This window comes from Polyodon spathula, chromosome 58, assembly GCF_017654505.1.
Source record: "Polyodon spathula isolate WHYD16114869_AA chromosome 58, ASM1765450v1, whole genome shotgun sequence".
Taxonomy (NCBI): Eukaryota; Metazoa; Chordata; class Actinopteri; order Acipenseriformes; family Polyodontidae; genus Polyodon; species Polyodon spathula.
In genome coordinates this window covers 750,835-772,940 of record NC_054591.1, presented here as the reverse complement: position 1 = coordinate 772,940, position 22,106 = coordinate 750,835, and the positions used below count along the sequence as shown (strand labels likewise).

Here is a 22,106-nt window from a genome sequence, read left to right as displayed (position 1 = left end):
GTATTTTTAATTGCCACGGACCAGTTAGCATTTTACTGGACTGTAGTAGCTTTTGTACAAGAGTCTGAAGGCATTTAAGATGAAGGGACAGATTTTCTGATTTTTTTCAGCAGTTCTGTACCAATGTGTTTTTTCTAACCGTAAAGCAGTAGAGGTCATTTCAAGTTTAGTGCTCAACTTATAAGTTTTCCTTGTTTTGATTGGAAGGATCCAGATAAAACTCCAAATAATACATGGCTTTGTTTTATATGATCACTAGCCTTATTTCCAAAGAGTCTGCTAATTGGTTGCCATCTTCCACTTGGTGACAGGGGTTAATAACATCAAAGCCAATGCAAACCCACCCCCACAAAAGAAAGATAATTCAGGCTATTGTGACGGAGGAGCTCTGTGTGCAGAATGTGAGAGCTAGGCTGCGCTCAGAGCTGGCAGAGAATGCTCACAATGTGGCGTGGGCATGAGGGAATGGAGTTATGGTGCACCAGGGCACGACCCCTGGCACCTCCCAATGAGAACATCACAGGGTCAGAGGTAATTCCACTGGCGCGGAGCAGAGTTGGGTCATCACCGCCCCACTGGTGAGATATGAGGAACTGTCACCTATACATTGTAATGATTAAGCTACCGGGAAACAAAAACCAGGCTGGTAGTGCCAGTCACATCAAACCAAGGTTGAGGGCCAGTTCACAAAGCGTGCAAGCCTTGTTTACTGTAGAGCAGTGAGAGATAGCATCAACCCTGCAGAATCACATTTTTAAGGCGGAGAAAACAGACTGGATTATGATTATGTACAATTTTGACTAACCAAACTAACTGGATCTCTTAAACATTGTTCTTGTGAAATGCTCTAAGCTCTAACTTTAGTGAGAAATGCTCTAAGCTCAATCTGCATATCACACAGCAGACTAGGCATACGTTAAAGAGTTAACAACGCCCTGTTATCCGTGGAGATGGACACACTTGACACCTCTCGGATCACACTGCCACCTAGCGCTGCTGTCCGGCACCAGGCTGGTGCTGTCCTTTGTTCCAGCCTCTGACACAGGCTGATTGTATGAGCAGTCGCCCTCCAGCCCCCACCCCGCTATTGAACAGTGACAGTGTGTACCAGCCCCCGGGGGAAATTAAAGAGCCCTTTTGAAGAGGCAGGGTGTCACGAGTCACAAGAGAACAGAACCCCTCCATCGTCTTTAACAAAGTGCCAGCGTAAAAACTGCTTTTAAAAACTGTAAACGTTTATTTTTATCCGCACATTTTTTAATAAGTAATCCCTAAATTATACCCGGTGGACTCCAACGCTATCCCCTGGAGTACAGAAAACAAATGCAGCTTGAACATGGTTTAAAGTTTTATTACGTACATTCTAAAGAATTTATTTATTTATTTATTTATTTTTTACACGCTGTTTCTTTAACAGAATGCAATTGATTTAACTTTTAAACAAAACTGACACCGCGGCTGCCGCCCAACTTAACCCTTCACCTCCTAGTACAGTTGAGAGAGGAGGGATCCTGTATTGAAATTTTTAGTATGTCTTTAAAAATCACGCTCTTTACACCTTGCAGCAGGGGTGCTTTTAAAATGCATTCGTAACTAAAACAAAAAGAATGAAAAATGGAGTGGGGGGGGGGGGGGGGGGGGGGGGGGGGGTAAATGTTTCATTATAAAAAAACATGAATGGAAAACAACCTTCAGTAATGGTTTGTACATTAGATTCAATTTCCCTAAAACAAGGACAGGTGAGCACTATTAATGAAAAGAAAAGCAAATTCTGCACCTCTCTCAACAGATTCAAATGAACGTGTTGAAGATTTTAATTTGCCCCGTTAGCAATAAAAGTGAAAATCACCAAGTATGGGTTTACACACCCTTCTACGATAATGCTCTTGAGAATTTTACTCATTTTACTAGGGCGGGCTATTAGACAAATGGACAACAGTTTGATTTCATAACAAGCTTCTGATACAAAGCCACTCATTTCTCCTGCTAATTTCACAGACAGTAGTTTAAATCCACATGTTTAAAATAATGTTTTGCCGTGTGTATGTAACATGACACCACCCCACCACCTCTCGGACCGTCACTTCATTCCTACAGTTCCTTTCTTTATCTATTTCTTGGCCTTTTTCTTCTTTTTCTCAGCCTTGGTCGTTTCCTCATGGACTTTCCTTTTGGCAGCCAGTTTGTTTGCCTGTGGGGGAGGAAATGGAACTGGGTTAAAATCCCCCTAAGGTGTTAAAAGCACACTTGTTTAAACCATATTAAAATCAGGTTCTTTCCTCTGTCATGTGGGCACTTTCAGCTTCATTACTGGCTCATAAATTTGTATGAGCATGACCTGGATTACAATGCAGGAGCATGTTTGGGTTCTCTGATGTGCCTGAGGCAACAAACCAGAAATACAACCATAGCCGTCAGATTTGGTTATAGGTGCGATTTTATCATGACAAAAGCTTAGGGAAGTATCACATCCCACAGTGAAACTCAAAAGCTTTTAGCCTGGACTGCATAGCAGTTTGATTCACTCCTGGTTTGACTGAGTTTAAGACACACATGAGCTTGTTGCCAACGCACTGTGTCTCTGAAAGCGCTCTGCAATAGGAGTCTTATTCCCATCCCTGTGCACTATGAAATAGAGGAGCCTTGTTGAAGACAGTGTGGCTTACCTCTCTGACTTTCCTCTTCTTGCCGAACATGATCTTGTCGTAGAGGTACTTCTCTCTCTTCTTCATCATCATGATGGCGAGCCTCTTCTCCTCAGCCTGCTCCTCCTGTTCGGAGCGAGCCCTGTTCTCTGCCTTCACTTTGCCTGCCGTCACCTTCACTGGGAGGGCCTGGGAGAGGAGGGGAGGGCACAACCACAGCACTGCAAATCGCATTCAAACATTTCACCTGCCAAACTACTTTTTTTTTAGCTTTTTTTACATTTTTTTTACATGTTTTTTTAAATATATTTCATGCATGAAAGGTTTACACAAATAAGTTATTTGTTTATAAGAAATACAAAATAAACCTGCAGCATCTGGGAAGTTCAAGCACAATGTTATTTGTGTTTTTCAACAATAACAACACACTAACTACAAAGCAGCTGAAAGCGTAGTGGTAGTACTAAGATAGTCTCCTAACTTTGGGGTATCTGATCCCACTGTGTATGGATTGTATGTGATCCCTGTGTATGGACTGTATGTGATCCCTGTGGACGGACTGTATTTGCATTGCAGTACCTTGCCCTGTGCTCTTTGCTGCTCCATCTTCTTCAGGTTTCTCTCGTCTGTCTCCTCTTCCTCATCCAGATCTTCATCCTCAGATCCCTCCTCCTCATTGTCGTCTTCTTCCTCCTCATCTTCCTCTTCCTCTGAGCTCTCTGCATTCTCTGTGAAAAGAGAAAACATGACCCCAGGACTGAGACACTAACTTTGAACTGGAACTCAACTTTATTTCCCCTCATATGCATACAGATGTTGTGTAGCTATTTTAAAACTTGTTTTACAAAAACATTGACAGTTTATAATAAATAAATAAATAAATAAATAAATTGATCAATCAATCAATCAATCAATCCTGTGCACTGGCAGGAAATTTCTGTTTTTCAATTCCAATTCTATTTCCAATTCCTTTTTAAAATCAACTCCCAAATTTCCATTCCAACTCCCTTTCAATCAATTCCAACACATCACTGATCAAAACTGCAATTAGCAGCACCCTGTTAAAAAGAAGTCACTGTCAATCAGCTGCCTTGGAAATTCATTTTAAAAAATAACTGAAAATGAAAACAGGACTGGAGCTAGCTCCCAGTATTGTGCTTACCTGGCTTCTCTCCGCGCTGCAGGGCTCTCAATCGTAGTTTCTCTGGTGGTACATAGTCCCCGTCCTTCTCCACCACGAAGGGGGACAGGTGGGGTGGCAGAGTGACCCCTGCGAAGTAATCCTCAACAGGCAGCCGCATACTGGCATTGACACAGTCGAACACCCACTGGGGCTGCACATAGTACCTGCAGTGCAAGCACAGCGCGGGGTCAACGTGCTGTACCGTGCAACCTTACAACTAACTGCAATGCAGGCACACACAGAGTTAAACATGCAGAGTATCAGTGCAATTAGCGTTACACTCGGGGAAATGAGCTTTAATAATTGTTCATTTCACAAAAAGGTACCACTTCTAGTTGATAAAGCACCCTGGACGGTTTGGAGGGGGTTAATAACAGAAGCAATGGCCAAGCTCCCATGACTCCAGCTTCCTCCCCCAGGAAGTCTCCAGAGAAAGAGCTGCACTGATGTCCAGGGGGGCGAAAGAGACTGAAAGAGGCCTTTGTGAGCTGTGTGTTCACAGTGCCAGAGAAGGGAGAATGCCCCTGTCATGCTATAGAGGGGCTCACAGCTGGGGGAGGGGGGCAGACATTAAGAGGACAGAGATAATACCCAGGCCTGTCCGATCAGCTGCCTACAGTAGTGTTGATTGTGTTCTGACCTTGACACGCAAGTCTAGACGAAGCTCCTGGCCAGGGCTTGAGCACACCTGACAGAAGCTGGTCTTGTTCAGAGCCCTCCTCACCTGTTGATGTACTGCTTGTCCAGGCTGGGTCTGTCCACTATCTGGTGGGTGATGGTCTCGTCTGTCACATCGAAGGTCCCACCGATACACACAGACTTGTCCCAGGACACCTGCCCTCCGAAACACCTGCGCAGGTAACCGGGGGGGGGGGATTAGCTCTCTTACTACATTTATCTTCAGTTGTTAATCCAGTTGGTTTTAGCAGAGGACTGACCTGATGATGAAGGCTAGGGGCTCCCGAGGCACCTCTCTGTTGAGGAAGAACTTGAGGCCCTCGAAGATCTTCTTGTGAGCCTCACTCTGCAGCTGCTCCTTCTGCCTGGCCTCCAGCTGCTCCACATCCTCCTGAGGAGGAACCCAGAGGAACGGTAAGAATGTCACAATCCCCTCGAAGCGGATTTCTCCCGGATCAAGATGAACTCCACGCCCCTGTACTTGTGTTCATGTGTGGAGTTCAAGCGACACCGGTAAGAAACCTCACCTTCACAACCCTGCATTGCTCGCCCAGACCCAGAAACACAGACACTGGGACACATCAATTGCTACAGGTTTATGTTTAAGTCACTTAAAACTTCTGATCTTACAATACAAGTGACAGACAAATGGTACAATTAAGGACTCAAAGTATGACTGTGTTCCTTGTTATTAGGTTATGAGACTTTTTCTTCACCAAAAAAACGGTGCAAATTGTCCTAAAAAAAAAAGCAAATGAAGCATTTTATTTTTTCTGTTTCGTTTCTATTCTCTTCAGTAAGAGTAGTGATGCTCGGTGTGCTGATGTTATAAGCTGCTTGCTGCACTGAAGGTTCAGTGAAATAGTTATCTGTGACGGGCGCGCCCTCTTACCCCCTCCACAGGGAACTGATCCAGCTCCACCTCCTCCTCTTCACTGGAGGAGACGACACGGGCCAGGCTGGCACTGAGAGCCGAGAGTTTCTGAAAGGAGAGGACAGAGTGAGGGGTCCCTGCCAGCAAAGGATGAACCCAAACAGTGCACAGAAAACAGCAACAAAATAAAACCTGTACCTTGTTATCTATCCGCAAAGACATACGACTGACAGTGACTGCCAAAATAAAACACTTAAACAATTTTCGAAAGGCTCTTTTCATTGTTCCTTCAGTCTTCCAAACTGTTTTAACCCTTACCCTACAACCAAGGTTGGTTAGCTGTTTTGTCCAAAACCAAGCAAGGACAATAAAACATATCGAACTGCTCAGCTTCCCACCTGTACCACACTATGCAGTATACAAAGAGAGACAGTCAGACAGACAGATGCGTACCTCCAGGTAACTCTCAGAGTCCATGGCGTACTCCTCATCATTCTCTGCTCTCAGCTCTGCCTCGTCTTTACTGTCCAGCTGTGGAAAACAGAGCGCAGGTTAGCTCTCAACACACTGGAACAACTGCACTGCAATCAGCCAACTTCATACAGTGACATCTACCAATGCAAAGAGGTACTGCAGGCTGCAATTCATTAAGACAGGAGGACAGGAGAGCAAGGCTACCCACTACAGTTCAAAAACATGTTAAACATCGAATACAAAAGCGTCATGCAATAATGGCATTACCACAGCTGTGGACCCTCAGGTGACATGCTAGACCTCCCAGGAGACCAGTGGCCATCATTAAAGCACGCCTCTCACTGACTGAATATCAGGAAACTGTGAGGGTAGTGTAAAATATACAGCTATGTGAGGCATCCTCCACACTGACAGGTATGGGAATAGGTATAGGTTTGCAAAAGTGTACCCCGACACCCACTCACCTTGGGAGGGTAGGCCAGGTTGAGGGTCTGGTACAGACGGAAATTGACGAACCCTAACAGGGTGGTGTAGAACTCTGTGAACGTGGCCATCACTCTGTAATCCACATCTGTTGGGTGCTGCAATGACACACACACACAGTGTATTAGCAGCCTCATTAACCTCAAACAGTCCGATAGTAAATCAGGATCAATCAACAGTAAAATGTGATCCTCCTGCAAAGATATTCACACAGGTATGATTTAAAGAGGCCAGCAATGCAGAATTCATGTCTGACATTAAGAAGTGCTGAAGGGTTTAGGGGGTCTGCAGCTTCTAAAATAACTCGGGGAAAGCAGTTGTACAGATTGCCATTCTGCAGCTCAGCCCCAGGACTTGAAGCTTGGCAGCGTGGTTATATTAGCCATTAACTGGGTCTGGCTGTTACTGTGAATTCTTTCAAATAGCCTTTGCTAATTATTAATGCCTTCTCCCACTGCAGCTATTATGGTTTTCAAATAAAAAGGAACCAAAAAAATGTATTGATCAGGTACCAGACTCAATACTCGTTAGCTGTGGATATGGCTGCTTTCCAATGACTCCACATTCACACCCTCCTGCTCTGTTTGTATTATTGGGATTTGTATAGGAACTTGAACTTGCTTAACCATGACTCTACACATGAGCAGGTCTAATGATAACCCCTCCCCTCCCTTGTGTCTCAGTTTCATACATATTTATTAGATTATTATTCATAGGCACTCCTTTCATCAACCCTTCTACACTTTTAAACAAAATCCAATGAATGCCATTTTCCAGCCATTCACAATAATGGATCTGGCACCTAATGTTATCTTTTAGAGTATTTTTAACTGTACTTTAATATAAAGTAGCTGGTTATACTCAGCACATAAACTCTACTTACATTGTGAGCGAACTGGTAGGGCACCAGCCAGGTAATAAGCTGCCCCAGAACATCTGCCTGGTAGTAAATACCCTTGATGGACAGGAAGACCTGGGGAAAGAAAATTAAAAATCAACAAACAATCAAAAACGCATTTCAGCTGGGCTTGCGTTCCCCATTCTCTTGTTATCTTCAGAACAAAGAACAGCAGCTTCCTAAAACAATGGCTTTTACAGGCCACACTGCCTCCCAGCCCCACAGGTATAACCCCTGTGTCACACACCCTCGGCTCTAGCCACGCTGCCCCACTCACAGCCCCTGCGTGTTAAACTGCAGTTCACACAAACAGCCTGTACCTTCTGCAGGCAGCGTGAGGCGATGATGTAGTTCATCCATTCCACAGTGAGTCGTCGGCACAGCTGGATGGTTTGCACGTGGCACTTCCCCGTGCGAGCGAAGGTGGAGAACAGGAAGCACATGGAGAGAGTGTCGTCCAGGTCACGCAGAGCGTCAATGAACGTGGGGTACCTGCAACACACCAACCTCGCCGTCAACACACACACACACACCCAGCAGAACGGATACAACATGTCAGGTAGACAAGAGCCGCTCTAACTACATTTAAAAAGTCTAAATGATACAGCGCCTCCCGGTGTTGAAAGCTAGTAGCGCTGCTCACCTCTCCTTGATGATGTGGTCCAGTTTGTAGGAAGGCTTGTTGTCTCTCAGTCTCTGCACCGCTGTCCACTCTGCCTTCCCGTACGCCTTCCGAAGCTTTCTGACAAAAACCTGACCAGAGAGAAACTTGCAATGTAACTGTAGTGCAAGACAACAAATTATTCCGAGGCACAAGTAAAAGTAGACAAACGTTCCCTATAAAATGCATTTTTCTGTGTGTCGTACCTTGTATTCTCTGAATTTGTTGACGATAGGCTCATGCAGCAGGAACCTGATGTCCTTGAGCAGGTAAAAGGTGCGGGGGGCTGTGGAGCCCTTGTTCACCACCTTCTTGTGCTTGGGCTCATGGGGGTAGATCCCCTTCAGGATACACAGGCGCCTGGGGGAATAAGAGAGACAGCAGGTGGGAAATTAGGGAGGGAGAGCGTGAGGCTGGGGGCACAGCAGAGGCAGGTCAGTCTGAGGGAATCAGATGTTAACGATCAACCTGCAACAGGTTCATTACAAAAATTACAAACAGTGGGATGAGGCCACAACAAACACTTTAAAACACCTTTAAACAGGTATCCACTGTAGAAAGACAAATGTCTTAATGTCTTCAGTGCATAGCATTAATAGTGAAGTGGTTGCTTTCATGCACTGTGCTAGCTAGTGCTTGTTTAATGAGTGCAGCACACAATGAATGTCTAGTTAATGTTTTTATAACGCACTACTGCTATTACTACACTACTCCTCTCTCTCAAACCACATGGACTCCCTCATTAATCATACTCCCATGACAGAAATAACTGTTCTAAATGAAACTGCACCGCTGCAGTCACACAGGAATATTGGAATGGCGTTCCACCAGGAATCGAACCTGAAGTCAGCCAGGCTCAGCTGCAGCTTCTTCCGGGCCTTGTTCCTGGTGATGTAGTTGGTGGCTGCTCCCCTCTCATACTGTCATGGAGAGAAGGACAAAAGGGACTTACACAACGGTCTACCTACCAGCACTGCACACAACAGGAAAGCTGATCAGACCACCCAAGACTAGGTGTGCCAACCCGGTCCATTTTAAAACGATGAATCATTTTCCTAAACAAACCGATTTGCTATTGATACAGCACTTGTGAACTCAAATGATTACCTTCTTCTGTAACATGAACTACATTTTGAAGGAAGGCAATTTAGGCTGAAGTTCGCATAGTTTTTGCCAGTCACACTTTGAAAGAAGACCAACACAACGACAAGATCTGGACTAATGGTTGAGTGTACGTTCAAGGGTCTGCACTGAAATCTAGGCGGTGTTCTGGGAACGGTGTTTTTAGTATGCATGCATATTTTTACTCTGACAAGTACTCTGTCCACTAATTAAACACCTCAAATGGCCCGTCGGTGTTAAATACAGTAAACACAATCACATATTGAATTAAATTCCTTAAACTGGAAATACTATCACTGTAAAACAGTACCTTCTTTTTCTCCACACCTCCCATGTTTGATGTTTATCGAAGTTTTACAATTCTGCCGATCTTCCGCACTCAGCCAGCAAGCCTGATCACTTACACACGTGGGAGCCACACTCTCCTCCCAGGACCAGCGGGTCAAAAGCTCTCTGCACCAGCGCCTGTTCAAAACTCCGACCAGCTCCGAGTCACTTGGGCGGTTTAAGACATTCATATAGACGTTTTTTGCCTCATATGTTGTAGAAATAAAATATCTTTTCTATGTGAAGGAACTTTTTGAGATAATACGATATCATATTTTGAATTAATTTAACAGGCGTACGGAGGCACAGCCCTATCTGTATTGATTTATTTAGTTGCCTGTCTATGTTGTTTTGAGCACTTAGTGCAGCGAAATATCGTGTCTGTTTAATTGCCTTAGCAAGTGACCCGTACAGTGCGTGATCAATTTCGCCAGAACGGTAAAGCAAATAGAAGTGTGGAAAAAGCAGGCTTTTACACAAAACTTCTAAAGTTTAAGAGATTGTGTGAATTATCACAAACTAGTTAAAGTACGCCTGTGTTATAAACGCGTGCAATGATGGTGCATTCCGAACAGCCTGTGAGGCGGTCCTGCTGCGATTTATTTCAGAAAGAAATACTACCACAGGAAGATGGCAGCGCTGCACAGTAAGGTATAAATCAAAGAGAAATCTGTCAGTCACTAATTCAGTGTGGCAAAGCTGACAGTACCGTGCTTTGAGTAGGTGTGTGTTTATTTGTAATGGGGTGGAGTGCGATGTAAGCGGTTCTCTCACACGTGTACTCATCTAACGAGTAATCAGAAGTCCTTTTTCAGGTCAGTCATGTTAAATAAACAACATTATGTAGAATGCGCATGCGACTCACCTGGTGAAGGCACTGCTGTGTGGTGTGAAAAGTGACTTATGCAGTCAGGGAAGCGCAGGTTCATTACCTGGCACTGCCAGGTTGCTTGGCTGGGAATCATACAGTGATCTTTGCGCCGACCCTGGCAGGCCCACAGGATGAGGAGGACATATCATCAGCACCTGCTTGCCCTCCGTGCTCTACAGTGGCCCATACTGGCCAGGCACCCAGGATCTCAACACACTGAACGTACTGGTATAAGAGACTTGGACTGGCTTTGACTGAGGTGTGACTTACGGCTGTCCACCCTGTAACTAAGTGAAAAGAGGAAATGGGCCAGACTTAGTATGAGATTGCATTTCTTCTAATCACAGTACATTTGCACTGTAATGTTGCTGTTTTCCCACACTTTTTTTATGCCTTTACCCTGTTTTTTTAATATGCTTTACCATTCCTCCACAGGCTTCACAATGCATCTCAATGCTTTACCATGCTTTCACTATCCCTTACTGTACTTTGCTGTGCTTTTAATATGGTAAACAAGATAGCTTTATCTGAAATGGTCGATTGTTGGAGAACACATTTCCAAATAATAAAGAAAAATAGTATCCGTGCTAATCAGGTAACAAATGAAAATCTGTATTCCTTCAGACACACGAAAATATCCAAGATTGGGCAATGACTCGGGTTTCAAGAAACAGTGTTGAAATTCCCTTTAAAGAAGGTAAGCTGACCCCTGTAATGGGGGAGTAACGTGGTTAGGATCCACATGCTGTGATAATGAGGCACTAGCTACGAGGTCGGTCTGTAGAAAGTCTCGCCAGTGATTGTCATTAAAAGGTAATTGGTTTTAATGGGCAATCAATTCCCTGCACGCTTCCTGAACTATAGAAAGGCTTATATATATATATATATATATATATATATATATATATATATATATATATATATATATATATATATATATATATATGTTATTATTAAAAAACAGCACATCTTGCTGGCTGCCTTTGTTTTCTCTTATGTTCTGATTTTTTAAAAGATAAAGTGGAGCTCCAATCATTACAGATTAAAAACAGCAGCAGGATCTGCAGATTTCGATCTACACATTGTACTCCAGCACACCAGTCTATGTCTTAATTATTTAAATACAAAAACACAACATCTTTAGGCTAAATGTGTGCACTGATTTGACAATAGCATGGCATCATTGTGTGTGGTAGAGTCTCACAGAAGTATGTGCTCCACAACTTGACCCCTCTAAGACTAAATAAGAATGAATTGTAATTCATTGCAAGTGGATTATTATTATTATTATTATTATTATTATTATTATTAATTAAAAATGACTCTTTGTATTGCACATTACACTTCTTTTATGGACAGCCTCAGTACTTTCAATATGTTTGTTTTACGCTTCACTTTGATGTATAATCAGACAACATGTTTAAACAAAAACTTACACTATTAGTGCTCCCTGAGGATCAAGACTGGGAACCGCTTAATGGAAAAAAAGGCGCCTCTCATGTCATCAAAGTCTGAAATAGAGCTGGGAGGAGTGGTGTGGAGAACCACAGGCCAATCTAAGTGGGAAGGAATGGAACACTTAAGAAAGAGAGGAAGGGAGTGCCACACACACTTTCAGAGTACCTAAGAACCATCAACACAGCATCCCTGCTGTTGGGTAAAACAAGAGGATTTGAAACAGAACGCAGCAGAGATGGGTCTGAAGGGCATAATCGTGGATTGTTTTGTGGGATTTTGGGATTATGAGACCGCAAAGATTATGGTGGTGAGGAACAGGCCTTTAGGAATTATCTATAGGTTTGTGCAGTTCCTCATTGTCACCTATTTCACATGGTAAGTGAACTTGTTTCATTACTTCTGAGGTTTCAGAGAACCTACCCAGCGCTTGTATTTTCACACCAGAAGACTAGCTGCTACTCTGAGGTACCAATATTATATAACACCATAGTATTATATTATACCAATAGTATATAACTATAAGAAACTTCTGGAAAACACAGCTACTGAGCAACAACTGCTTGGCAGTGCTTTTTTATACTGGTCGTGTGGTTTATTTTTATGTAATGGTTCCCAATAGAGAGCTACTGGTTAGAAAATGTATAAACTGGTTGCCCTGCAAGCCTCGAGTGGATTATGTCTCGTGTTTAAACTGGAAATGGTCTCCGATGAGCTTCTGTGAAGTTGGTAACCATGGATACAGTCATTTTCCTTTGTTTACACATATTTCCAGTTCAGTTCCAAGTGCACACAGTAATAAAGTAGTTTTATTGAAATACTTTAAGTTCATGTTGCGTTCTCCTTTTAGGTTACATCTTCAGTCACTTCATTTTCAAATCACTGAAGTACTGAACCTTCAAATGTCATTTTAACACTTTCATGCACGGACACCTCACATGGGGACAGATACAAACAAAAACCTCTCTTCTAGTCTTTATATGGGGACACATGGAAGACATGAAAGCATGATGAGGATGCCATGTAAAGCAGTTGGAAAAAAAATGAAACCATTTTTAATGAAAAATATTCATTGTGTGTCCAAAAGTACTTTTTTGTCATCAATTGTCAATATTTCATGCATGGAAGGGTTAATTTCCTTTTTTAAATTTTTTTTGTTTTACATTTCACAAACTATTAAGTGGTTTTTTTTTTTAATTCTGCTCCTCCAATAGTGAGTTATTATCATTGTGCTTTGAAATCTGCCTTCACCTGGCTTTGAGACACTCTTAAGTGCCCAAGTGCTAGGACCGGTCCATTCAAATCATGTGACAATGTGACCTTTGAAAATAAACAAAAAATGGTGTTTGAAACTGCTCTCTCTTTAATGAGCTACAGTGGGATGTTTTGGCAACTTCATGGAATTGAATTCGCTTTCTGACTGTAAGGAGTCTGAAGAAAGCGGGATTGTCACTCAGAGTTTGGAAGGCAGATGATTCTTTAGTGCATTCTTCCTAATCTACATGATGAATATGCCTCATACAGAATTCCATTTTGGTTTAGATTTGTGCAGGTTCCCCATTAGACCTGCCACTCACTTAGGCATGATTTCACTGATTACAGTAATGCAGCTTAATGAAGTATTGAAGCAGGGAGGAGGAGGGAGGCAGTAAGGAAGATACTGAAACCAATTTAGAGTTGAACCCCTGTCCACGTGCCCTCGCCCTCAGCCAGACTGTGCCTCCCCTCGCAGGTACGTGTTCATCATTCAGAAAGCCTACCAAGAGATTGAGACAGGTCCTGAGAGCTCCATCTACACCAAGATGAAGGGGATCGCCTTGTCAGGGGACACAGTGCAGGACATGGTGGAGTATGTCAGGCCTTCAGAGGTGAGAGAGGTTTAAATTATTTTAAAAAATCATGTATTTCTGGATTTTTTTTTCCAGGCAGAAGCCCTCTGTCAGCTTTGTAGAAAGGAAAGTAAACACAATGCTGTAAATGTTTTATTTTTTATTTACAGGTTACTGCACTGTGTTTACTTTTCTTTCTACAAAGCTGAAAAAAGGGTTTTTGTCCGAAGTACGTCCTGAAATACATTGCATACAAGTTCTTTTTAATGCAATGAGCAACAATTGAACGATGGTTTCCGGTCACCACGTGTTACATTTTTTGCTCAATGTATAGCTGAAGTACGTTGTACTGTATATCACGTGCACCTGCATGTTTCCCCTGGGTTTGAACGCCAGTCGACTTGTATTTGTGTTGCTTCTAGTTTAATTAAAAGCTTTCTCTGTGCATGTGTTATTTGACTTTGTATTCTAAGATGCATTTGCTTCTTGCTTTGTAATAAAGTGTTCTCAATGCTTTATTCTCGTCAATTACTACCTTCAAAGGATATTGCTCACTGATTGCACTTCTGAAAGGATTTCTCTCTATCTTTAACAGCCTCCACTATGGGGCATATTCTTATGGCCAGATTTACACCAAAATCAAACTTTGCTTTTATGAAATAAATGAATCTGTTTATTACAGTAACAAACAATCATCTTGACTTAATTTGTTTGCTTCTACTGGTTTTGTTACAGGAGCAAATTGCACTTTGAGGAAATGATTTTGTTAGGGTGCTTTGAGCTCATTTTGCTGACCGGCAATGAGGTGCAGCTGCCTCTCATTTCAGTGACTGCAAGCTCCAAATAAAGGAAATGGGCATTAGTAAAGGCTTGAAGCAATATTAATTCATGTTAAATGATCAGAGACAAATGCAGTAGAAACGCTTGACAATGCTTTCTTGCTTTCGCTGTGTTTCAATCGCAGGGCGGTGATGTCATCAGCGCTATTCTGCGGAAAGAAGTGACTCATAACCAGAGACAGGGTGTGTGTGCTGAGGTGAGCTGCTAGTGTGGCAGTCCAGCCAAAAACACATACTCTATATCAGCTACGCTCCCATGATATTCATATTGTATTATTATCAATTATTGATTTTGGTTAGATCCTTATTTGCTATGCCTACCAGCTATTACAGCAAACATTGGGTCTGAAATATAAGCGGTGCACTGTGCACAGAAGCCCATAAGTGACAATTAAAAAGTGTAACGCATGGTAAAGCATAGGTAAGCATTATAGAGGGGTATGGTAAAGGATATTAAAAACATGGTAAATCATTCTAAACTATAGTAAATACTGTGGTAAACTTTTTAACATACTTCTGGAAAGGGCTGATGTGGTAAGATGGGTTCCTACCGCTCTCTAATCCCACAAAGCTACAGGTAGAAGTGCTGACATCGCCCTCCAGTTCCTCAGAACAGCAGCTTTCTCAAAAATCCTTTTAGCCAGGATCGAAATGCATTTCAGAAAACCCACGGCTGAAACTCAATCTTAATGATCCAACGAACGTGGGCTAATCAAATTCTCTGGATACTCCTTGTGATCTAATTTAGTGTTTAACAAGAGAGGGCGATGATCATATTAAGGTTGTCTTTCCACTTTCTTCAAGCAAGTCTTTACAGTTTCTGTTTGAAAGTACTACTTACTACTACTGCTGATAATAATAATGTACAATAATATACAAAGCATTACACTGATTTGACTATACACCTTTCTGGAAATAAAAGCAATAATCAGACTGTTTAAAATGTAGCAAGTGTTTTTGTTTTTCAGCATTTTAGTGTTCCAGGTGCTAACTGCACCAAGGACTCGGACTGCACCCCTCAGGAGATCGGCATGCAGGAAAACGGTAAGGGCTTGAGCCCCGAATGAATCTCAGATGCCAGCTTGAACGCGCTCCATGGTGCAGCGCTGCTAAGAGTCTTTGTGTCCACAGGTAAGAGGACTGGGCTCTGCGTGCCATATTACAATCAAACCTTCAAGACCTGCCAGATCAAGTCCTGGTGCCCCATCGAGGAGTTTGCAGCTGTCAGGTAACTCCTGGACTCAGACCCCAGCTCTGCCCCTCTCTCAAACCCTGTTTCCACTGAGACAAGCACAAACCCAGGCCCAGCATTCCCAATTACCTTATTGCCTCCCTGCGTGACCCTGTGTGCAAGCCTGAGTCCGGGACACATGCCACAGGACCCCACTGGAAATGAGGTGTTGTACCTCTGAGGGCTATTCTGTTGAAATAGCAATACATTGGTACAGTGTACCAGTAGCTATAAATAAATCAATAAATAAGATACAAATCCTGACTTAAAATGCAAAGCAATGGACCTTTTTAGGACGGTTCCTTTCTCATTATTCCAATGCCATCCCAAAAGCTGATGCAAACTGATTTCCACAGGTCCAAGCGGCGCATGCATATTATGCAGCCCTTTGTAAAGCTGTCAGTAAGCCTGCATCCCTGCAAACTCCTTGCTAACGTCTCTTATTTACCTCCCAGGGAGCCGGCGCTGAAGGAGGCGATCAACTTTACTGTCTTCATCAAAAACACTGTCCACTTCCCCAAATTCAGAGTCCTCAGGTGGGAGGTTCGCTTGATCCATTGGGTTTGAAGGGATTGCTGTGGGAATGAAATGCATGTACTGGGCAGCAGCAGTTCCAGGATGGTAACAGGTGCTATCTTGTGTCTATCGTATAGTGAACCTGTCAAGGATCTCATGATATGGACGAAACTGCAAAACACATACAATAAGTTTATATTATGTCTATTTTTTGTTATCAATTGCAAGCACTTTTCATCTGTACTGGAAATGTCCCGCCAGCTAACAGATAAATTTCCAAAATAACACCTAACATAACATACAGGATCTTATAGGGATGTTGATTGTGAGCTTGTTTTAATACCCTACTCAGCATGCCAGTTCAACAAGGTCTCAGCTGGTAAGACAGCTGGCATCCTGCCTCACACTGACTTTTTTTCTCCAGAGGAAACACCAAGGGGAAAAAAAATCTGCATTCCTGCACTTACAATGCAGTCACTAATATCTACTGCCCTGTCTTCACCCTGGGGTACATCGCAAAGCAAGCGGAAGAGAATTTCACTGAGCTGTGCGAGACGGTACGGTCTGTCATTCCCTCATCTTTCCCAAGCGCGCAATCCTCTACACACAGATAGACTGACAGAGGTCTTTAGTCAGTCAGCTCCTTACCCACGACAGGGAAATGGTCACCTGCCCTGGTGGACAGACAGACAGGACTTCACTCTCCAATAAAATCTACTAGAAATTGTAGTCGTAGACTGTCAACAGAGTCTAGTGCAGAGGTGGCCAAAGTTGCGTATTCCACTCCTGGTCTTTGTTCCAACCCTAAATCTAAATTGTTTATCTGAACCAATGAAACCTCCATCCAGACCCTGAAGTAGTTCATTATATCAATGTGTCTGTTAAACCTGGAGTGGAATGGCCCTCCAGGACTGTGATTGGACACCCCTGGTCTAGTGTTTTCGCTCATGCTATAGAAAATGGTGTTAGATATGACATGCACCATGCTACATCAAATCAAACAGCAGTCAAGAGTCTTATGACAAAGATATTGTGAAACATGAATTTGGAATGGGAAAAAAAAAGAGTTAGACAGTGTTGAACTTCAGCCAATGGAAATCCAGGATCCTGTCCCTATTGAAATGAGGTCTCTGAAACTCACAGCACGTTGTGTCCTGCAGGGAGGGGTGATCGGCGTGTTCATCAACTGGAAGTGTAACCTCGACCTGGACCCCTCAGAGTGCTACCCCCAGTACGCCTTCCGAAGGCTGGACCTGCGCAAGGACCTGATCTCCTCGGGATACAACTACAGGTGAGAGCCTTGCCCAGGCCCAGGCAAATCCCAGTCAAGCAACTTCGTTATTTGTTCAGTCAGTAGAAAGGGCCTGGAGGCTGCAGGTCAGAGCACTTAGTTACATTTAAACAGCCGTCTCAAAACAATGTCAAGGAAGGTGCTGACTTGAGAGAATTTGGAATTAAACGATGCGCAGAATTCAAAGGACCAATGCACTTCTTTTCTGGGCCAGTTAGTTAATTGATGGGTCACAGTAGAGGAGTTTGGTTTTAAGAAAATGCTAATCTGATTCTGCCTGCATTTTACAAGAGTTTAGGATTTTTATCCCACTCTGGGTGATTTTTCTTAATTTCTAATCAGTTCATCTCCTGGCAGCTGTTCCCACGATTGCTCACTGAGGACTTTTTTTGATGTCTAGATCCTGAGATCATTTATCTCATGATCTTGACATAGCGGTTTTAAATGTTGAATTCTTTAGTTAGTTTAGCTTGTGATCTTTTAACACATCGGAACTCTGTTCCGAGACTGTTGCCGATCGTTTGGTTAGCCCAGCTGTCTGACTGTCCCGTTGGCTGATGTTTTTCGGGTTGCATCCGCAGGTTTGGAAAGTACTACAGCCGGAACGGCAGCGAGTACAGATCGCTGGTCAAGGCTTTCGGGATGCGAATTGATGTCATTGTGCATGGTGAGGTATGCATTTTGAAACATGAGCATAACCGAAGCTGAACTTGTAAAAAGACTTTTGGGTTGAATTAGACACAGTGCTAGGCACTCGCTAACTGCATTAGAACAAAGGATTTTAATTCCATTGCTTTTTTTTTTTTTCATTTAGGCTGGGAAGTTCAGCATCATCCCAACAATAATCAACACGGTGGCCGCCATGACATCTGTAGGGATTGTAAGATCGCTTTCTGCTGAATACTTTTAATAGCTCAGTTTTAAAATGGAAGTCCCTTGCAATGCTGTGCCCTTATTTATTATTTCATTAACCCTTTCATCCATGCGACAAATAAAAAATCCCTTACTATATATTAACTAACCATTCACAAAAAGACAATCCATATAAATATAAATGTGTTTGTTCTGTAAGGTTGTTGTTAGCAGTTAATAAACTCAAAGTGACTGTTAAAATAAAGCGTGGCCTTGGGTTCAAATTCCTCTTTGTTTTTGTACAGTGCTCCTTCCTGTGCGACTGGATTTTACTGACGTTTATCGATAAGAACGAGACTTACAGCGACATGAAGTTTGATGGGGTGAGAAACTGTGTCTCTGTGTCCGTTGTGATGTTTCCAGTCCTACAGAAAACATGCAACTCTAAAATACCAGACTGCTGCCAGACCACCATAAAATCTATTGCAATCGAAGTGCTGTGTGTCCCTGTGAAAATCCAGCTTTTTGTTTGTGTTATCTCTGTGACAGGTCTCCTGTCAAATGGTTTCCTGATTAAGCAGTTACTGCAATGTTATATTAAAAACAAATAGCAAAGAAAACATTTCCACTTCCAGCTTTATTCATTGCTGATTTTTAAGATTAGGTTTTTCTAAGAGGCAAAAAACAGCCCTTATAAAAGTTTAGTATAGTAAAAGTGTAGTAAAGCATAGTAAAAGCATGGCAAAGTATAGTTAAGCATTGTAAAACCCAGAGAGGCTTGGTGTCGTTGGGACTTCCAAATTGAATCCCTAAAGCTGCTGTCTCTCCCCCTGCAGATCACCAGTCAAGACCCGGCCACAGAGAACACAACAGTGAGCCAGGACTGGACCCACACAGATCTCTCTGATAACGTCCAGCTCTGATCACCCCACGGAGACCTCTGTCTGCTCACCTGGACAATGCTTCCCCCTTAGAAATCCCTACAAACAGATTGCAAAGAGCGGACAGGTCCAGGACGTCAGGAGGGCACAACAGCAGGGTGGGACAGTGTGGGCTGATTCCTGGGGGTGTCTTGGTCCCATCAAGGGGGAAGGGTCCAGGACAACGCTAATGAATCAGGGAAGGCGTCCCCGTGTCTGATTATGAACTCCTATTGGAGAAAGTCCTCTTGGACTGTCCAGTATTTCAGAATTTTGTCCCTCCACTTCAGTGTTTTATTGTGCTACAAATGTATTAATAACAGATGAAGTGTGGGAGGTAACTTTTATAATAGTGTCTTCAGCTTGTTGGACAGTCTGTTCTGTTTTGCGTAAACTCGGTATTCACAATACTTTTGTCACTATGGCAGAGATTGTGCCATACTTTAGACTTGAGAATGTGGGCTCAGATTTTAAAGGCTTTTTGTCCACATTCAGCCAAAAAACTAGGCAAGATATATAAAAAGATTTGGCCCCTTTACTTTTGTCTTTAGTGCATGCGTGCATGTATTATAAATACCTGTATTCTGAATATTCGATTGTCCAGAATACTTTTTGCATATGAAAATGAGACATTTATACAGCAAAATGATCACGTGAAAGATACATCTATTCTGTAAACATTTATTATATATGATTTTTTGTACAGTTGATTGTAAAATCAAGCAACATGTACTGTATGTTGTGTTCAGTTTTCTTTCACCGAGTCAATAGGTAATAGCTGCATGAAAAACTAAACAAATGTTTGGGCTCTGCAGTGAAGCACTGGAAATTGCCACGCCCCTCCCCCAAACTGACTCTTCAGAGAGCGAAGTCTGTAAAAAGGTTCGATGTGCTCAGTGGGTGTCTGGCCGGAGCTAATGCAATAAAGAAGACATTTTTCCAACTAAATGAGTTCAGATAATGTGATTTGAGAAAAGTGAAAATCTGTTCGTGTAAACCTGATTAAAGCCATGGGAACAATTGATAACAACTAGCTGAGGTTTAATGGACAGGATTTGATTTCAGCCCAGGCTCTGATGACTATTCACGAAAAGGGGAACAAGGCAGACTTAACCCCTTGTGGGCAATTTTAACCTGGGGAATATTTTTCAATACGTTGTACTGCCACTACCACATTTGTAGCACAATAAGCCATTTGGAAAATTGTTTCTCATTCTGTTCTATTATTCTTATTAAGTTCTATATAATGAGTAAAGTTAACAAGTACTAGAAATTATTATTTGTTAACAGACATTACCTAATTGAGTAAGTCAGAGCCAAGATCACTTAATAAATGACAAGGCTCTTTCTCAATCAATAATGCCTGCTTCTGAATATTGCTGTTAGTACATGCATACATTGCAAGGAAACGGCATTAAAAAAAAAAAGTGTTATTTTAAACATATCTGAATTGTGTGTTCTTTTTCTATGCAGTACATAAAACAGTCCCAAGGAACAGAGGTGCTCAGTGGCGTGGAAAACTCATTTAAATACACAATGCAAGGATCTTCAGTTATACTGCAGGGGTGAACTCCCACTGCATAGCAGTTTGATCCATTCCTGGTTTTACTAGGAGTTTAATAAGACACACCTGAGCTTGTTCCTTATACACTGTGGCTAATCAAGCTCTTCGTAAAACCTCAAATGGGTGAAACTGCTATGCAATAGGAGTCTTATTTCCATCCCTGTACTGTAAGGAACTAAGTACCGATAGAAATATCATTGCCAAGGCACTCGCCCTCCTGGCACCAGAACACCCTGCTTCCATTTAGAGGGGTTGTGAAGGATTCTGAGCTTCCCAGGGCACGAGGTTAGACTTGATGTGTGCCACTAACCCTGTTATTGAAAAGTATTGCTAGGAGATTATGGTAAGGTAATACAGAGGTGTGATTCGATTGCTGGGAACTGATGGCAGTAATGGAGTTATAATTCACTCACTCACTCACTGCCTCTCTCCCCAAGCTGTCCTGAAATAATATCTTGTTTCAAAGAATCGTGTCTTCTCAAAAACAGTTTCACCGGCAGCTCACTTGTGTCTTAGCTGGTCTTGGCAATGAAGCAGTGTTCGCTAAACAGAGGCTAGCTAGACTGACCCAAACTTTTAACTTCCAGTAACTTCCTGGCCACTGTATTAGATTGGACTCAGCATCGCCCTGGTGTGGGTCATGTTCTTCTGGCTATCCCTGGGTGCCTTCTTTATTCAGGATAGCAAAACTAACACTGTAATATTTTTTTATTATACATACTTAAACAGAAATAAGGCTCCCATTGCATAGCAGTTTGATCCACTGCTGGTTTCCCTAAGAGTTTAATAAGACACACTTGTTACCTATACACTGTGGCTAATCAAGCTCATAGTAAAATGTGGAATGGGTGAAACTGCTATGCGATAGGAGTCTTATTTCCATCCCTGCTTACTATACTTCATAAAACTATTGCTGTGAATATTCAAAGGGATCACACCATCATGTCACAATGACAAGCAGAAACAGCACTAGCACACTTCATACCGGTACTGCAAGTGTTGTTCAGTCTTACCAAACGCTAGGCAGTGTCTGAATCGCTCAAGAGCTAATCACTGCCTTGATCTTCCTATGTGAAGCTGTGGGTCACTACAGCAATGATTTAAACAAAGTGGGTGGATGGAGTGGTTAGAATAGTGAGAAGGATACAAACCAGATAGCAGTAATTCTTCCCTTTGCTAACCACCTGTGGGAGTCTGTTCTCAGCGCTAGCATGAGACAGCTCACTCAATTCAGCAAACGCAGCATGCTGTGCCACATTATACCCTCTTTAATAATTACTGTCGTAGGATTTCAGGTTAATAATGCAGCAACAAGACATGTAGGATGATGTATTTATTTATATCTCTTTACAGATATTAATGCTTTCCTTCTATATTAAATTAAGGATTTTTT

At 42.5% G+C, this 22,106-nt stretch overlaps 2 protein-coding genes across 7 annotated transcripts; one reads left to right on the top strand and one right to left on the bottom strand.

Annotated features, from left to right (window-relative positions):
• Positions 1-1,335: 1,335 nt before the first annotated feature.
• LOC121307769 (pescadillo homolog) lies at positions 1,336-9,455 on the bottom strand. Its single transcript, XM_041240046.1, has 15 exons — positions 9,329-9,455; positions 8,737-8,816; positions 8,103-8,256; positions 7,879-7,988; positions 7,556-7,727; positions 7,221-7,310; positions 6,319-6,435; positions 5,834-5,911; positions 5,399-5,488; positions 4,767-4,897; positions 4,553-4,678; positions 3,808-3,992; positions 3,225-3,373; positions 2,667-2,834; positions 1,336-2,191 (listed from the first exon to the last, which is right to left on the bottom strand). Exons 1-15 carry the CDS (start codon positions 9,350-9,352, stop codon positions 2,111-2,113), a joined length of 1,755 nt encoding a protein of 584 aa, XP_041095980.1. The 5' UTR covers positions 9,353-9,455; the 3' UTR covers positions 1,336-2,110.
• A 230-nt stretch (positions 9,456-9,685) lies between these two features.
• Positions 9,686-20,589, top strand: LOC121307677 (P2X purinoceptor 2-like). Of its 6 annotated transcripts, none has more exons than XM_041239903.1 (14): positions 9,686-9,996; positions 10,841-10,913; positions 11,661-12,049; positions 13,404-13,539; positions 14,465-14,536; positions 15,308-15,383; positions 15,471-15,567; positions 16,026-16,106; positions 16,511-16,643; positions 17,247-17,377; positions 17,959-18,049; positions 18,192-18,257; positions 18,535-18,612; positions 19,066-20,589. In XM_041239903.1, exons 3-14 carry the CDS (start codon positions 11,910-11,912, stop codon positions 19,150-19,152), a joined length of 1,188 nt encoding a protein of 395 aa, XP_041095837.1. In that variant the 5' UTR covers positions 9,686-9,996; positions 10,841-10,913; positions 11,661-11,909; the 3' UTR covers positions 19,153-20,589. The 6 variants fall into 6 exon arrangements, with proteins under 6 accessions (XP_041095837.1, XP_041095838.1, XP_041095840.1 ...); XM_041239904.1 differs by having other exon boundaries at positions 9,686-10,160; XM_041239906.1 differs by having other exon boundaries at positions 17,959-18,044; positions 19,066-19,153.
• Positions 20,590-22,106: the final 1,517 nt, after the last annotated feature.

What these genes read in the sequence shown, in the direction of transcription:
- LOC121307769 (XM_041240046.1), bottom strand. Translation starts at nt 9,352, where the DNA reads ATGGGAGGTGTGGAGAAAAAGAAG. An exon ending in CCTCACGCTGCCTGCAGAAG is followed by an intron (nt 7,311 to 7,555) that starts GTACAGGCTGTT and finishes TTCTTTCCCCAG; the next exon opens with GTCTTCCTGTCCATCAAGGG. An exon ending in ACTCTGAGAGTTACCTGGAG is followed by an intron (nt 5,489 to 5,833) that starts GTACGCATCTGT and finishes CTCTCCTTTCAG; the next exon opens with AAACTCTCGGCTCTCAGTGC.
- LOC121307677 (XM_041239903.1), top strand. Translation starts at nt 11,910, where the DNA reads ATGGGTCTGAAGGGCATAATCGTGGATTGTTTTGTGGGATTTTGGGAT. An exon ending in ATTGTCACCTATTTCACATG is followed by an intron (nt 12,050 to 13,403) that starts GTAAGTGAACTT and finishes CTCCCCTCGCAG; the next exon opens with GTACGTGTTCATCATTCAGA. An exon ending in GATCGGCATGCAGGAAAACG is followed by an intron (nt 15,384 to 15,470) that starts GTAAGGGCTTGA and finishes TTGTGTCCACAG; the next exon opens with GTAAGAGGACTGGGCTCTGC.